The sequence below is a fragment of the Prinia subflava genome, chromosome 4 (assembly GCF_021018805.1).
Source record: "Prinia subflava isolate CZ2003 ecotype Zambia chromosome 4, Cam_Psub_1.2, whole genome shotgun sequence".
Lineage (NCBI taxonomy): Eukaryota > Metazoa > Chordata > Aves > Passeriformes > Cisticolidae > Prinia > Prinia subflava.
The window spans coordinates 67,590,152-67,608,646 of NC_086250.1; the positions used below are offsets into that span (position 1 = coordinate 67,590,152).

Consider the following 18,495-nt stretch of genomic DNA (forward strand, 5'->3'; position numbering starts at 1 on the left):
GGATTTTTTTTCATCTCACACAAGCAGGATTTAATTTCTAAAATTTCCTTCTTGATGCACAGACAATGCAAAAGGAAGTGGCATTTGGGGCAGTTGTGGCACTATAAAAACAGAGTATAATGCACACCTGAGGTGAAAATGTCATGCCCTTAACTCTTTTCTGTTGCAGCTATTTTAACAACAAAAATAATACCTAATCTTACTTATATAATGTCCCCTGCCCTAAAAGACTTAGATCCAGAGCCCATGTGTGGGTGCAGCTGGTAGTGTGGGATGATGCTCTCAGTCACTCAGGGCTGGTCAAAAGTACATGAGTCACCCTTGTTCAGCTACACCATCCTTGGGTAATGTTGGTGAAGTCACTCAAATGCAAAGGCATCATTTATCTTAAAGCACTTTCATAATTTTGGCACATCCCACTGCTGCACTACAGTCAACATATACAATTCACCATTTTACTAATCCTTACACTGGTTGGTGCAAGAGAATAAAGTCCATTACAGTTTTCCAGGAAAATCTGAAGGACAAAGGCAGTGGTTGTAAGAATAAAAGCACAGACTTGTGTACTAGGGGTCAGTACAACATGAAACAGAAAAACCACTTCCACACAGGAATGTAAAAAGGTGCTCTGTGTCCTGAGGGTCTCTCAGAGCAGTGAGTGCTGCTTACCAAGGGTGCCGTGCTGCTTGCTCACAGGTGTATCTTTTATTAGGGTCCTTCTCCATCAAATTCCGGATGAAGTCTTTAGCTGCAAAAAAAGAGAGAGACTGATTGAAGGCAGCAGAGCTGATGCCCAGTTCTGCTGCCACATGATGAGCCAACAGCACTGATCAGGTTACCAAGTGCCATCTGGGCACAGCAAAGAAAATGGCCCTGGGTGATTTGTCACTTATGAGTATAGAGAGAACCAAAGTGACTGAGAGCCAAATCCAAGCTATTTAGTGTACCAGATAAAAGCTGAAGGCATCTACTCCTGCAGGTATATTTAGGAGTGGGATGGATAATTCAGAGTCAGCAGAGGACAACCCTGTCAGCTCCTGGGTGCCTGGTCAGCCATGTGCTGCATCATCTGAGTGCTCTGAATGTGGCCACATGCATGGGATGTGCTGGTCAGCTGAGTGGACAGGGAGATGTCAGATGCCACAGTAAGGGGAGCTTCACATTGCTCATTCCAAGCAGTCACACACATGGACAGCTGTGAGGACGTGTTGCCTATTTAAGAGGGATTCAGCAAGGAAAATGGACTCCCTGGAGCAGGAGGCAGTGTGTTTTCAATTGACACTATAATGGAAGGAATGGAGATTGCAGCGTGGCATGCCTCCAGCAGTTTCAGGACAGTGTAGCTGAAGGAGCCACAGCAAAGCCAAATATGGCAGGAAAATCTTTGTGCTGATTTAGGTGATGGACTTTTCCCCATGAGGCAGAAGGGTCTGCCAGCAGACCTTCATATTTTCTCTGAAAACCCTTATTAGTTTAAAAGAAAACTTCTCATCACATATATTTTTGAGCAATCCATCACAATGATATCTGGACTGCAGATGTAAGCAGCATAAAATGCTGCCGTGTGTGGAGATAAGAGAATATATAATCATCTTTAAAATAAAAACACTCAATTTTTATCTCCCCTGCCTCAATCAGTAGCACTAATAAATCAGAAAACTTTGTTTATAGGGATATTTTTACATGATGGAATATTCCTAGAATTCATTTTGTCTTCTGCATGAAGTAGCAGATGTTTCCCTGGGTTGGACAGAGCAAGGACACCGAGCTTGGGTGACCTCTTGGGGAATACACACTGTGTCAGGGACACATGCAGGTGCAAGGCTGAATGTCCCCTGCTGTCACCTCTAGACACGGACCCATGCTGCAGCCAGAAGCCCTTAGGAACATCTGCCTGTACCACATTTGGTGTATCTGCCCCTCTGCCAGGCTGACTGGAGCAGGGGCTGTGGGTACTACGGGTTAAATGTCACCTGCACTGGGTGGGGAACATCCACCCACACAGACAGTCCTTCCAGCTTCTGGATCTGCTCATCTGCCTCATTTGAAAGCTACTAATTTCTTGGTTTTTTGCTGCTTTGGAGGAGCAGTGAAGTGTCAGCAACAGAGCCAAACTCATTTGCCACCTTATTATTAATGAGACATTAACAATCTGTTCTTCATCCAGATACAATGAAGAAATTCAGCTGCTTTTTCTTCTTGGGACAGTCTTCTGTCATCTTTATCTGCTGTTTGAGCCATGTTTTTAGTGCTTTGTGTGTGACTGGACAAAACAATACCCAATTTGTCTCCTGCAGAAACAAACTCCCATGAATATTTGAGCCAAAAGAAATGCACATTCCCACTGGTGCTGAGCTAAAAGGATTTCTGCACATGATGGAAGGTGCATTTTCATGCCTGGGGAGATGCATGCAATAGACACATGTGCATGCATGGTCGTTGCAATTTAAAGAGCAGTAGCTACTTACCAGACTCAGAGATGTCGTCCCAGTATGGAGAGTCAAACTCATACTCTGCCTTAAGGATCTGCTCAAAGAGTTTGGAGTCGTTTTCATCGTAGAAAGGGGGATATCCACAGAGCCTAATGGAGAACAAGAAAGGAGGGAGGTGACCACGGGACCCACCTCTGTCCAGAAGGGAAGAAGGAGGGAGGGAGAAGAAGGAGAAATTCTCACTTAAGGCTTGACCTAGTAGGTTTTCAAGCAGGCAAGTGCTACCATGAGAAGTTTCTTCAGGGACACGTAAACCTGCTTCTGAAGATTGGCACTATCCCAGACAAAGCAGAACTCTGCCTGGAAACCTGGTGCTGTTGACCCCATGCAGATACCCTGGCCTCTCTCTGAATGCTTTTGAGTGTTTAACCAGAGGAATAGTTTTATTATACAGACATGACCCCTGCCATCCTCTCCTGTACAAGTGCTAAGAGGAGGTTTCATGAGCTAAACCCCACATCCACAGAGCATCAGTCCCTCTAATCCCTCAGCACATCCAGAAGACCTGGTGCAAAGTGGGACAAGGAGCCCTGCAGAGCTTTCACTCAGAGGATATAATGCATCTGTGGGATGTGCTGGGCTCTGTGTCCCCAGGCACAGCGAGGAGGATGCCCAGGAACCATCCACCTCTGCAGCAGAGCTTGCAAGGGCTGCACATGGACCTGCTGCTGCTGCAAACACAGGGAGAGCCTCTCCTGTTGTTACTCCTGCAAGTGATTTTGCTGACCACATCCAATTGCCTGCCTTGCTTGAGGCTAACAACAGTCCTGTCCTGGTTTTCAGTGTTTATAGTCAGGCTTCTCAAGAAAACACAGCCCCAGGACAAGTAGGACATTGAACATTATTTGCCTAGTTTGAGCTCATACATCCAGGGTGCAGCCTCTCAGTGCTGCAGAGCAGGACAGCCACGATGCTGAGGCAGGGCTGGGTGTGGGAAAAGCACATCTAGCACTGAATTAAGTAAGTGCAGTGATAAAATTCGTGTGTCAGAGACCCCTCACAGCCAGCTGGTGCTGCAGGCAGTATTCTGTCCCACTCTGCACAGACATCCCAGCAGAGACAGCCCTTCTTCAGGTTTTAACACCAATGTTGCAAAGGGCCAGATTTACCTCTGGGCTGGCCCAAGGTTTTAGCAAACCCATCCTGCTCAAGGTTAAATAGAATTTCCTGCCTCTGTGTTGAGATTATGCATTTTTTTCCTCTTATCACTGGTCTGTGGTCTAAATCATTCTTTCACATACTTTGCTGGTATTGAAATGATCTTTTTCCTACAGGTTTTTTTTTTTTTTTTAACTCTGAGTCAATCAGCCTCAATAAAGCATTTAATTGGAGAGAGACAGCCATTACAAACAGACTATAGATCAAGCTCAGAAGCAACAACAGAGCAAGGGGGGAAAACGCAAGAAATGAAATACTTGAGTTATAAATAACTCAAAAAGCCAGCCGGCTGCCCTGGAGGTTATTTGAACCAACTCAACACTTGAGGGTGAAAAGAGCAATGTTTTGTTAGCTCTGAAGGGCCAGTGTGCTTGATAAATAATTTAAATACTGAGTGAGATGTTGATCTGCGTCACATCCACACTGACCCGGGAAAACTCTCCTGAAATTTGCAGCATGGTAATGAACCCGCTGTGGTTCAGCTGAAATCTCTCTCTTTATCTCAGAGAGCAGATGAGCCAGTCCTCATTTGTGTCCCACTGGATGACTGCCACTATCAAAACCAGTAAGATAACCTCATGCCAGACAAGCATGTATGTCCAGAGCAGGACTGTGCACCTACTTAATGGGCACGTGCTCGTGTGTGGGGCTGGGTGCTCCTGTTTGAAACCCCGTGGTGCAGGGGGTGTGTGAGAAGGGTCCTTAAAAATGCTGAATTTAAGCAAATGCCAAAAAGCTACTATGTACATGAACAACAGAGGAAAAACATCTGGCAGCTTAATGAAGAGACTGGATTCACAATCAGTGTCCAGCTCTACGGGCATCTGTGAAGAGCTTATAAATTACTTGTTTCAGTGTAATAATTATCAGTGCTCACATCCCACAGTCTTGGTGCGGGATGCATACAGACTGATTTTCACCTTCCTCCTCTTTTGTCACAACTCTCAAGATTTTGGGTGCTTTAGTGAGGGGAAATGATGGAGCTGGCAGCACCAGCAGTGTGACTGGTAGGATGAGCACTGGGGTAGAGATGCCCAGGTTGGAGTAAAAAAAGAATATAAGGAAAAAAAAAAAGAAAAAGAAAGAAAAATAAAAAAAACCCCCCAAAAACCCCAAACAAAACACTTGAAGCCACTGCTCTGTCTCCTCTTCCCTGTGAGACTCAGGGGGCTGCATGTACGAAGCCTGACAGCCCTTCATTAATTTCTTGCCTTCCTCAGCACTTTCCTTAGACAAACCCAAAGTGCTCTGATAAAGCATTTTAAGGCGAGCAGACAGCGCTGTGCATGCTGAGGCACTGGCAGGCTGCTCTGGAGAGGGAAATAACTCTCTTCAAATGTGCACTGTACTAATTACCTTGGCAAAGGTACAAGAGCACAAGTCAGGACTGCTGTGATTTACACACACTGGTGGCAGCTAAAGGTAGGAGCAAACTGCTGAGCAGCAGAGAGCTGGAGGGCAACAACCCTGCAAGGGGGGAGCACAGAGATAGGAGCCCCAGCAAGAACCCCAGCCTCTCCAGAGCCTTTTAATCCAGCTCCTCTGTGTGGCTTGAGTATGGGCATGTCTGGGGAATCAGCCTCTGTGTCCAGGAGGTCACTGCAGCCCACGGTGATGCACAGACAGGGTCATGCAGGAGGGCAGCAGAACTGCAAGGAGCTGGGCACAAGGCAGACAACAGCCTCTTTTGGCACAGCTTTTCCCTTGCTAGGAAGAGGTTGAGAAGTGTTAGTTGCTACTACAGGTCATGGGCAGGGAGATCCTCCCAAATCCGCCCCTCCCCTGAGAGTTGAGTGAGTGCAGGGCAAGGGCTGATCCTGGCTTGGGCAGGGACAGGATGAACCTCCTGCACAGGAGGATTCAAGGATGTTCCTCTGGGAGGCAAAGCAGTGAGGACCTACACCAGAAAGCACGTGAGAAGGGAGCAAACCCTGTAGGTCAGAAGAGGTGACATGTGGGAGGGGAACATCGGGGCACCCTGGCACGGGGATGGGGTGAGAGCCAAAATACAGGTCCCTGTATTTTATGTACAGCCTTGCTGCCCTTTCCCTTAAAAACAGAGCTTAGGAAGACAAGGAAGTTTTAATGTTACTTAGGGTTTAACATTATTGGCTTTGCACAAGGGATGGGAAATCCCCAGCAAATCAGTCTATCTTGCAATTTATGGCTGGAGGAAATCTTGCTGGTCTTCCAGCAACTGGGCCACTTTCCAAAGTCCATAATGAGTTTTTTTGTTAATTCCTACAGAATCAAAATCCCACCAACTTCATTTCCATCTGCTGGGACATTTCTGTGTGAAAAAAATGACCTCACTATCAGAGGTTCTGCTGGTTTTCTTTAGATATGCAGAAATGCAAAAATAACCCCGCTGTCTTCGATGTGAAAAAATCCTGCACTGTCCTGGGGGAGTTTCAGGCAGCTATTAATTGTCATCATTTTCTTACTGTTTCACCAAATAAAAGGTTTTCAGAATTATTTAGCAACCTTATCACATAAGCAACAGATTTCCCCCTAAACTCCTATTCCCAGCCTTGCCTTAAAAATAATGGGATGCAGATAAGAAAACTACAGGTGGATGTACAAGAAAAAGATATTTCCAGAAGTCATTTCTAAAAGTGATCCTGAGAGCACAAGAGGAATAGCAGGAACATCTTGTCCTCACCAGGCAGAGAAAGCAAACCCCTGCAAGCTTCCATGACATATTGGGGGTGATATTGAAGGCTAAATAACACATTCACATGGTCAATGTCCAGTCTGTAACACAAGAGGCCCCAGGGTTAGCTTTACAAACAATTTTACAGTTGGATTAGAACAAAGAATTCAGTAAGTGCTCAAAGACCTGAGATGTATGGTGTGGGAAGTCATCCAAGTGCTATTTATAAGGACAAACACATGTATTTCTTCTGTATATTTTGGGAACAGTCCCTCATTTTGGCTGACACTGGTGCCCCCACAAAGCTGTGGACAAGGACATATCAGCATAGGGAATCACAGACAAATTAAGAAGCAAGGAGTGAGGAATGATCATTTGGGGTTATTTTCCCAATGCTAGCTGAGTTTTCCCGAGCAACCCAAAAATGCCTGTGTCCTCTGCCTCCTTCCAGTGCCAAACAAGTAAGTTGTTCCTCACTTTTTTGCTTAGGCTTGTGTGTGATGCCAAGCAGGCAAGATGACTGACCACTTATCCCAGTGGATGGCTCCTAGGGTGATGGTGGAAACTTCTTTTGGCATAACAGACTTTGCACTGTCTCTGGTTAATCCTTCCCTACAAATGTCACTGATGATTCATGCACATCAACTTGAAAATCAAAAGCAGCTCAGCAGCAAAGTGTGAAAATATGATCCAAGATTTATCTCCAGATAGGTAATTGTTTATAAACAATAACAAACCAGTAACTCTCTGTTCAAACCGTGAATGGAAACAGAAGGAAATTCAAGGCAAAAAGTGTTTGACCTATTGCAGAAGACTATGAATAACCAGGGGCTGAGGCAGAGCGTTCTGTGCCCCCAGGTTCTTTTTCAGCTTCAAAACATGATTTTCTATTTTTTGCATAAATTAATCTAATCTTCTCTATATAAGGTATTCATGTGATCAGTATTTTAGTTCCCCAAGCTTTTATAATTCCTTATCTGACCCAGAAAGGTCACAAATCCAGCTGCTGGGAATCCAGTGAAGCCTCTTGCTCTTCTTATGTTTATATTTTTAAGCTGGACACATTATCAAAACTACCTTGTGATAAGTGGAAGGCTGAGCTCAACAGTGAGGCTGTTTCAAATTGAGAAATACTGCAACTGGAATAACAGGAAATTTCAGGCTCTAAAATTAGTTTTTTTGAATAATGACTTCTCATGCAAAACAGGTTTTGATAAAAACTCCGCTGGTGCAGCCTCTGCAATCTGGCTGTCATTAACAGCAGAAAAGCATTAGAGACTGGCACTGAAACAAAGGTATTCTTTCCCAAGACATCCTTGAATATCATGGAAACAAACATTTCTCTACAGCATCAGTGCCACAGAAACAGTTTGTTCTTCCAGTGTCATAAATTGAGGGCTCTCAAGTGAGACTGAGCTTGGGTCTGGAGGCACTCAAACCCCTTGCAGTAATATTAGCTCAAAGCATCTTTAATTTATGCCTGGCTTCTGTGTTGATTTCCTTTGAGTTTCCATCTTCTTAAATGACAACAGCCTGTCCAGAGTGGCAGTGAGGATCTGTGGGAGAGGTGAGGAGGTGAGGCAGGACGTTGTGTTTGGATTGCCTTATGCAAAAATACATCTCCAACTGGTTTAGGCACGTCCAAGCAGCTCCAGCTGTGCTGATTGTGGAGCTGGAAATGGCCTATCCGAATGGCTGCAGCTCCATATTGGAGATAATAACTCCTGCTCAGGGCAGGTTTAACTCCCAGCATTTCACCAGGTGCTTGTGCTGCTGGTCCTTGTGGCATCCCAGTGCTGTGTCACACTGGGAGCCCCTGCTGGCACTGCTGCCTCTGGTGCTGTGGCACTGCTGAGACCACAATCCTGCGTGCTAAACCCGTGCCCATCACTGGAGGTATCAGACACCCCACCAGGGCTAGTTCCCTCCAGCTTAGGGAAGGACTCTTCTCCTCTCTCTCTTTTTACTGTATCCCAGACATTCACTTAAGAGACCACATCTGCATCTCCTGGCTATTCCTGGAAGCAAGGATGAGATCCAGATCAAGACTAGGACACGTGAGGTGTGGGCTGGGTTTCTAGATCACATTGCACTCAGCAGGGATGGAGTCAAGGGAGGCTGGGGAGTGATGTAAATGTACCACAAAGCAGATGAACCCACACAGTGAAAGGAGGGCTCTGAGCAGGGAGCAGGGTGTGATCCAGTCACCTCAGCATGAACATCTGGTGCTGTTTGACATGGTCCATGGTCTCTGGCTTTGATCCATTTTCCTCTCCAGAAGGCAGGTCTCTGCAATGTGTCACCATTTCCAAATCCATGTGGCTGCCCTGGACCCCCAGCATGGCACAAAATGTGCAAGTTTAGGCAACTGAACAGCCCACCCTGGTGGAGTGGCTGCTTGCACCCACGCAGGCTGGGTGGAGGCACTCCGTGACTCTGGAGAAGCTGAAGTGCACAGAGCCCCTGATGCCATGGGCTGTGGAGGGCTAACCAAAGGCAGCCCTGCAGTGTTGCTGACTGCTACAGGAGCTGAAGGATGTGGCTTACACATTGAAAGAGCTGGTTTGGTCTCAGACCCAATCCCACACAAGCTGTAGCAGCCTGGCAAAGACATTAACAGACTCCTTCTACAGCAATGTGTTATTGCTGCTTATTTGGGCTGTACAAAATACAAATCAAGACCTTATTACCTGAAGCACAGAAACTCTGAAAAGGTTTCCTTGTCCTGCAAGCAGGAATTCAAAGAGGCTCATTCTTACTGAGATGATTTAAGCCTGCTGGGTTGGGAATTCCCTGTATAGCGAATAGGGAATATAAATTTGAGGAGTGTGCATGCCTCGCTTGACAAGCTGAGCACATGCTGATTTGGAAAACAGAGCAGGAAACAGAGCTGAACCTTGCAGAGAGCGCAGCCTTGCTTAGGAATGGGAAAAGATTATGGAGGAGATTAAAATCTTCCACCTGTTGGGGAAGCGTTCATAAACTGGGTGTGGAGCACACATTGCTTAGCACTGTCTGACCCCTATTCCTCAGCAAGACCCACAAAAGCAAGAAGGGAAATAAGACCACAGGTCTGCCAGCCAAAAAGAACTTTGGTGCACGAGCCATTGACACATGGGACTGACAACCTGGAGGAAAGCAGAGCCAGGTTTATCTCCAGGCAGCCAGATGCAACAGTTCACAGCCCTCCCATGGACTGTGATTATCCCATATTTTCATGGTGGATATTTTTCTATAAACTGAACCCAGGCAGTGCCTGAGCCTGGATGTGAGGCAGAGTAGTGCTATCTTCCACCTGTACCTCCTTTTCCCACTCTCTGAAGCTGGTACTCAGCTAAAGTGCTAAAAGAGCTTCAGAAAAGCCTCCAACTGTGTCCTGCCATGGCTGGCAAGGACTGACAATGTCAAAAATCCTGACCCCTAGGACTTCCACGATCAGATTTGCTTGTGAAAAAAGGTAACTTTGAGTCAGCACACACCATCCTGATCTAAAAGAGCACTAAGCAATGGTTTGTGAAGCAGCCTCCAAGGTATTTTGGCATCTCTGTGCTCTTCCTCACTGCTGTAGTAGGTCCCGCTGGGCTTTGAAACAAAGTCAAAATCAGCACTGTTGATTTTTGCTTTGTTTAGCAAAAGCTTTTTGCATCCTGCTATTGATGGCTGCTCCAATGGAAATCCATTCCCATGTAAGTTTTGTACTCAACAAGTTTTCAAAGAAGTCAGTCATAAAACTAATGGTTTCAGTCAGGTTTTTGGTTTAAATAAATAAACACAGATGCAATAAACAAAGCAGCCTTCCTACATTTTTAATATAAAACCTCCCTGTTTTGGGCAGCATATAAATTATGCAAATATAATGCAAATGTAAAGAATGAACATTGTACAGAGTGGATAGCACAGCAATGAGGTATGTCCTGGCAAAAATAGTTCTACAACACCACCAAAAAGTTATTCATGTTGACAAGCCATGAAATGTCTGCATAAGGAAAAAGGGAACAAAGTAGGAATGCTTTAATGCTGTGCCTCATTGGAGCTGCTTTTTCCTTCAGTCTTGTATAACTGTGACAGTTGTGTAAAAGGCAAAAGTAAAAAAAAATAAAGCAGTGGTAATGCTGTCAGAAAAAGACATTTGTTTTCTGTGGCAGCTCAGTGGACACAGCCAGATTTGCTTCTTCTCAAAGCCAATTTAAGCAGGGGACAACAATAACTTCAATAATGTCACAACCTGGACCAGCCCACACTACTGCACACAGTGTAGTTCTGGTGGGATCAAGGATTTGGACAGTTGAAGGGTACCAGTCCATTTCCTACCACTTTTGCTCAAATTTCAGCCCTTATGCAGCTGGGGAGTGTCCAGGGTACATATCACCCTGTGTCACAAGTGCCAGGGATTAGATATTTTGGCCCAGACTAAGCAGGTAACTCCCTGGTGGGAGAGCAAGCTGCAGGTCCCAAAGGTGCCAGCACTGGACACTCAAGGGGTACTCACAGGATGTAGGCGATGACCCCGATGGACCAGCAGTCCACGGCTTTGCTGTAGGGCTTCTGGGCCAGCACTTCAGGAGCTGAAAATAAAAAGCCAAATAAGCACAAGTTATAAAAGCAGACATTTGAATATGGTCAAAAGGTAGGACTCTGAAACTTGAAGACCCCCAAGACCTTGTTTTGCTCTCCACATAGAGCCCCTGTGTTTGCAAATGTGTCCTGAGGTTTTTGAAGGTCATATTCTCACGAGAAAGGATGACTCCTAAACTAGAGCAAATTCACTTTTTTTTTTTTGTCTCCAGGCACAGAAAACAAAACAAAGCACAGAAAAATGCGTGAGAGGCAGAAGGCCATCATCTCCCTGTTTAGGAGGAAAATGAGGCCAAGCTTTGCAGAGGTGCAGAGATGCACATTCTCCCTGACAGCATCGCAGCTCTGCTGGGGAGGGGAGTTCCAGAGGCACCTCAGAAAGGGCAGCGAGTCAGGGAGGAGAAAAGCTACATCTGCAGGAGGGGAAGGAGAGCAGCCACCACTTCTTCCAGCAGCTGCCTTCCAAAGCCTCTGTCAGACTCAGAGGGAGTCATTTGTCCTTCTGCCTCTGGGAACACAGACACCTCCAAGGGAGAAATGAAAAGCAGCATGAGTTGGACATGTGCACAAAGGAACTGAGTTTGCTGCCTTTATAGAGCCACCACAGTCTGAATTTTGCTAGAACCAAGAGCCTTGGAATTTATTGAAACTCTTTGTGGATCTGCTTTACTGTCTTACACTACTGAGACTTAAAAAGGTGTATTTTTTGTTTGGGATCCTGAAGTATTATGTTTTCTCTGTTGGGATCTTGCAGTGCAAGTGCTTAAACCAAAATTTTAAAACCTTGTGACCCTAATCTTTTTCATGTAAAGAAGCTTTTGCCTTTTTCAAAGCAAAACATTCACAATAATGCAAGAAATCACTGACTGTGGCATTCCTAAAGCAGACTTGCCATACTGGGTTTTCAAGAGTACAGTATTTCCTTTGACTAATTTGGAGTTCAAATACTGGAAAAAAGTAATGAAGTGACAAGTTCCAACAAAAATATTTCTTGGGAGTCACACCTTCCTCTGCCAGGAGTCTCACCAACACCAAAATACTTAGATACTTGAAGAAGAGCAAAAAACAAATTGTGAGGCACAGAGATGTACTAAAACTTGAGCCCCACATTTAGTTGCTACCTAGCCTTCGTTGTACTGGTAGGACTCTTCAAAGACTTATCTTCCTAATCCAGAAAAGCCAACAAAACCAAGGTGAACACTACCAGCAAGGTATGGAACAAGAAGAAATAACAAGAATCAGACAAGGCTTTCTGGCGCTTTGGCATGAGGGGTCATAGAGGGAACTGAAGGAAGACAGTGCAAGAGGCAGGTGAGGGCATCTGTATTTCCACAAGCACAACAATGATGGAAAAAATCAAATCTCACCAGGGACACGTTATTGAAGAAAATTCATGGGAACATGGGTAAAATTATAGCTGGCAATCAGATTATGAAGACTCCTGAAGACTGGGATATGTCCCAATCTGCAGGTTAAATACTACCCCAATTTTCAAGTCATTCAGCCAACTGGGACCACTGTATGCAACTTGGAAATTGGGACCACTGCATAAGAAATGAGACAATTTCCTGTTTTGTCCCATCCCTTGTAATTGAAATTTGTGACAAAATATGAGGAAGAAGGGAGTTAATGTTTTCCTGTCTTCATGTGCTTAGATGTCTTCTAACTCTGCAGTCCTTCCAAATTTCCAATATTTTATTCACATTCTCTTCTACCTTTGACTGTCTGCACCTGTTTACACAGCTTTCAAGACTGGTAAATATTACACATCTCATAGCCCCTAAAGAAAATATTATGCAAATGGCTGCTGTGCACCAGTGAGCTCCTGACATTACACAGATATGCCACATTAACATAACACAAAACAATTCTGAGATGAGAATTGATGTGAACTATATAAAGATTTTCCCTCTTAAAAGATCAAAGCTGTGCTGGGGCATTTCTCTCTGTTTTAAAGGAGTGAAGAGCACTGATAGCTGTTACTGTGGACGGCAGCTCTGAAACAGGTAAGAGCAATACAGGGTAAGCATTAATGAAGAAAGGTAGAAGGTTTAAATACTTATTTTAAGGCCAAATGGCTGATTTTGATTTTTGTTCCAATAAGCAGACATGCAGCAGGAACAGGCTGAGATAGCTCAGCATCTCTGATACACGGAAAAGACGGAAATATTTAATGAGCTGAAAAACAAATCAGAGAAGCTCTCAGGAACAACGGCAGATCAGTGCCAAGAGGCAAAAGGAAGAGACACAACAAAAAAAAACCCCAGGAGCTGACAGCATTAAAGGATCAACACAGACTGCTAGGGAGACAAAACAGCAGAAAGGAGAAGGGGCAAAGCCAAATCTCCCATTTCTGGTGCTGGGGAGAAGCCAGCTGAGCAACAGCTTCCACTGTCACACCCCCCCAGGGAGTCACTCCGGGCTCAAATCATGGACTGTGGTCATCCAGATAGGGAAATCAATGGGCAAACCTGGACCCTTCCTTCACATCCAGGCAGGTGTTTCAGGCTGAATCAGCATTGCCACAGTGCCAGGTACAAGGTGGAGGCTCATTCCACCTTCAGGTACATGAAGATGTGTTTCTCAGGCCAGATGATCCTGCTGTCTTATAGTTATTTTTGGTTTTTTGGTTGAGTTACATTTTGCTTTTAATAAGAGAAAAAAAAATTCAAAGGCTTGTTTCAAATGGAGGTTTTAAGAAAAGGTACAGACCAGAACACTATGCCATTACCCTCAGAGAGCACAGCTATGCTAATAAGCCCCCTAAAAATGCCACTGCTGGATGCCAAAAACTGCAATCCATGTTCCTGCAAACAGCTCAGGTGATGGGGATTGCTCTGATACTTTAAGCCTGTTGACCACACTGTACAAGTCATGAGGGTGCCTATTTTTCATAACAGCCTGTACTGCACACAAAGGACCAACCCAGGCCCTTTCCTGAAGTCAAAACCTACAAAGTACTCTCCCCACAGTGCAAACAGCCTGAGATGCACATGAAGCAGCTTCACCACAAGACCAGAGTCTTTCTTCCACTGACTCCTGGGGTGAAAACAACTTCCCATTTCTTCACACATTCCTCCAGTGTTCATCTTGTTCTGGTTGGCCAAGACTTTGAAGTTTGAAGCTGTTTCTGCAGGAGAGCAGGGTTTCAGTGCAGTATTGCTGACTTTCTCTGCTGCTGTTGTTCTTATTTCTGTTGTTGAGTTGCTGAGTCAGATTTAGATATCTACCACAGGTAATAATGCAGTTTATGTTTAGCTTAGGCTAACACAACACTTTGTTGGGATATGGCAACAGAGCAGAGAAATTGCCCTGTCACAGGCTTCTGCCTGAGCAAACCCTGTTCAGAGTGATTCCCATGCTTTATTTTTAGTTGATACTGCCTGAAGGCTCCTGAGGTAGCTTGCTGCAAACAAGGATATGCCAAAGGCTTACTGAGTATTTTCCAACCTCTGACTCAAAGGATACCAAATAGGTCAAAAATCAACGTGGAAATCTATTGCTTACTTAAATGCTGTGGTCTTGTGGTAAATCCTACCTTCAGCAAGGTAGCAAAAAGCCTGGAGGCACTTGTGCAGCCATCAGAGGCCAGACCATGGGTAATGAGAGCTCTCAAACATCTCTAAAAGCACTACAGCTCCTGTCACAAGCTCGAGAGCCTCCTCTCCAAAACAGCAAATTTCCTCCTGTAAATAGCAATGATTATGAGAGGCAGCATGAGATCGCTCAGAGACCAAGCAGAGTCACCTCCTCATTATCATCAGCACTTCAGAAAACATCATCTAAGCTTTCCTGTGTCTTGAGACTCATTCCAGTCAGTGCCCATTCCAGAGCAAAATAAAACATGTTTGATGAGGACAGAAGGGCTGACAGCAAAAGTTATGAAAATTGCTCTCTCAGCTCAATTCCTGTTACTGCTTTGGAAGGAGATTTCCAGTCTGGTGTGATTACACAAGACTGCTGCTCAGAGTGCATCCTGGCCCATGTCTTAAAATAAAACATTGATGGGTTGGTGGCTCCACAACGGGAAAGCACAGAAATCTGTTCCTTTTCCTGATTTTGTTGGGATAGAGTGTGTCTGCACAATGTGAAGATAATGCCCACAGAAAGTACCTGTGCCATAATCACCTAATCTGAGTTGTTGTACCATGATATCACCAGAACTACGAAAACAGGTGAAGTGGCAGCTGCAAAGTAAAAAAAAGGTTCTGACAGCTGGAACACAGAGCTTCTGGACTGCTGGAAAGATCTGAGACAAACCTATCCACTGCCAGTTTCATGGATTTCACGGATATCCCAGAGTTTAATTTTCCCACCTCAGCTGATGATCCTGGTGTGGCAGGAGGCACAGGCTTGCTGGATGCCTTGTACACAAAGGGAGCTTTTTAAATCATGTTTGCTCAAACAGACTTCATCACCACCTGCCATCTAATGCTCACTTTCAGCTACTTTAACTGTTTTTAAAGGCTGCTGGTAAACATGCTGCTAATAGATACAATCACTACCAAATGGACAGAAGAGCAAAGAATAAATGATAGAAAACAATTTGGCACTGTCCAGGAAGGCCCAAAGATCTAAAGAGCTTTTGCATTTTCACATCTGAGTCAGTAACTTAACCTGATTGTAACACAGGATTACTGAACTTGTGTGAAAAAATGCAGCTCCTTCATTTTACTGTCTTCTATCAGAGGAATCTGGCAAATGCTATTCTTCATAATTAAAACAATATACTTCATTAGGCAAAGCTTCTTGATTTTCTAGGTGCTTGCAGAAGCAATACCTTTAAGGCTATTCTTCACATGCTCCTGGAGTAGCTAAAGCAGTGTCTTTGAGAACACTCATTCCACAAAGGACTGAAACCATGAAAGTGAATCCCACAAATCCGGAGCTGGATTGCAGGATTGTACCCCAAAGGGGAAGAGCACACAAAACACAGCACAGGCAAATGTTAAAATCTAACAAATATCTGCAAAATCTCCCTTGCACCACGTACCAGCACCAGAAAATGAGTATTATTTCATTTTCACTAAAATATAAGCAAACCTCTTACCGACATAGCCAGGAGTTCCACAGGCTGTGGACATGACATCTCCTTTACCCTCCATCTTCGACAACCCAAAGTCACTGATCATGATTTTTGACTCTTCATCCTGGCTGTAGTAAAGCAGGTTCTCAGGCTAGAAGGGGGAATAAGCACAGTGAGTTTTGAATATGTGAGTTCAGCAACAACACCTGCTGAGCCATGCCTTGCATTTAATACAATCCCTAGACACATCAACCATATACAAATAGAATTTGGTTGCCCTAAGCCTAAAGAGTTGTTCTTAAAACCTACATGGAGATCCTCACCAGACTCCTGTATGGAAACAAATGGAAGACCCTGACACCCTGAGCTCTGAGCAACTTTTCTGGGATAACAAACTTCTCCTCTGGAACCTCAAATAAGACTCATCCCCTTGTGAGATATATCTGATGTATTATGACTTCTGAGTGGTGAAACAGAATGATTCATTTGAAAGCAAGTAAATATGGCAAGTCCAGGTAGTGTACTAAAAATTTTACACAGTATTTGAAGAAAGAAAAAGGAAAACAGGAGGTATTAGAGTATTTTTGCATCTTCTCCACTGGAAACAAACTGTTTTGAGAGAGGAAATGCCTTTACAGTTAACAGACTTGAAGCAAGGATATTTCAGCTAAAGCTGATTAGGAAAAACTGCTGAAGGAAAAATGTGCTATAGCACTAAGCCCAGCAACTTGTTTATGGCAAGAGAAAACAAGGATCACTCCACAAAGCCCTGTAACTTTTTATACCAGAGTCAGGCGGGTTGGAGAGCCCCACCAGCCTCCATCTGCTCCAGACAGTCCTGCATCCACGTGTTTTCAATGTGCTGCTGCTACACAGCAAAGTTCTTGCTGGGTGCTGTGAGAGCCCACCTCCTCCCCTGCTGTACTGTGGGCACATGAGAGGGTCCACAGCCACAGAACTCAGCCTTGGGCCTTCAGCTATAAAAGTGATGGGTACCCAGTGTTTCCAAATAGCCTTGGTGGAGGCTTTTGCTCAGAGCTGATACAAATTCTGACATGCAGCCTGTTGAAATGGTGAGGAGAAGCTGAGTCCTCAGACTCCCTGGGACACATCCAAGATTGGACTTGTAAGGAGGAGAAACTGCAGTTCAGCAGCACCAGCATCCATCTCATCTTCCCTTCTCCATCTGCTCTGGGGAAAGGGGGGATGAAGGAGTGCTGGAGGGTGATGTCCCCATTCAGGAGGTTAAAGAATCTCCTGTGTCCCCAGCCCCAGCAGCGATGGCTTTATCCATGGGACATGTGGAAACATGGGACACCATGGCCATGAGAGGATCTGCAAGCCACAGCCACAGCTGTGGGCCAGCAGGGCTGAGGTAAAAAGGGAAACAAATCGGTTCCTAAAACTAAATATGTAGTTGTACCATTTATGTTTCTTTTCATGACACCTTGCAAGTCCAGTGCTTTAATCTGACTTGAAGGTGTTGACACTCTTTTAGAGACTGCAGTGTCAAGCCATGTTCTGTCCTAGGCTGGAGTCACTCCTAATTTTTACTACTGCCCTTGTGATCTGCTGAGGGGTTGGTAGACTTGGAATTAAGGGAAAAGCAGCTTTTTCCTAACAATTTCTGCTAACTCACCTCAGGTGCCCACATACTCACATTTAGTAAGGCCAAGAAACCCACACTTGTTTAAAAGAATTCTGTTTCCTCAAGCTGGTTTATTCAAAAAGCATTAACAAGGTGGCTCTGTACCAAGTGGGGCTGCTTGAGCCTTTCAGTGCTTTTGTGCACCCTGGATTTCCCCCAGACATCACCTGCTGCCATCTCTTCTAATCTGCTGTTGCATTACTTAGATTAGAGACTTGGAGCCCAGACCTGCTTTTACCAGCTACAGCAAGTACAATTTTGGTATCTGAACAAACACGTAATTACAATACATAATTGTTATGGATGTTTCATGGGTTATATTTTTGTAGAGTGGATTCTTTCCCAGAGTTTCATTTTGAACCTTACACTTATTTTGATTTTTTGAGATGATAAAAAGCCTTATTATATCCCAGCTTTTCTCATCATGTACGTTTTTGCTAGCAGAAATTCACAGCAGGTGTTCCTCATATACAGTATTTTATGAATCATTTTGACAACTGATATGGTACTGACAAAAACCTGCAAACAAAAGAGAGAAAAAGAGCTACTCTTTGTTACAAAATACCACTGGAGGAGGTTGGTTTAATCTAAAATCAGCTTGGCCTTACATAAACTCTGAAAGTAATTTGTACATGAATTTAATTCCCAAATCACCAGATTCCATATTTTATTACGGGAACTTTAAAATAAGATTATTTTTAAAAGTGAGAGGTACAACCTGCTTTAGATTATAAAGACAAGAATACCAAGATCTTGTACAATGCAATATCTGAATTAAGAGGTCTTGGACCTCACTCCAAAAATGCTGGTGGCAGAAAGAAGCCTGAAGTTATTTCCTAAAAGTTGAATTTGGGAGCAAGAAGGTCATGTTAAAATACAGCACTTCCATACTGGAATTTGTGGAGCTCTTATAAATATGAGAATGTTTCTTCAGCATAAGAGC

General features: G+C 44.3%; 1 protein-coding gene across 1 annotated transcript in view; it reads right to left on the reverse strand.

The window, feature by feature from the left end:
• CAMK1D (calcium/calmodulin dependent protein kinase ID) overlaps positions 1 to 18,495 on the reverse strand; it is a 198,390-nt gene that overhangs the window by 16,391 nt on the left and 163,504 nt on the right. The window contains exons 5-8 of the mRNA XM_063397037.1: positions 15,929 to 16,055; positions 10,793 to 10,868; positions 2,469 to 2,581; positions 670 to 748 (exon numbers count right to left, since the gene is read on the reverse strand). Coding sequence (XP_063253107.1) covers positions 670 to 748; positions 2,469 to 2,581; positions 10,793 to 10,868; positions 15,929 to 16,055 — 395 coding nt within the window. The remainder of the gene's footprint in view (positions 1 to 669; positions 749 to 2,468; positions 2,582 to 10,792; positions 10,869 to 15,928; positions 16,056 to 18,495) is intronic.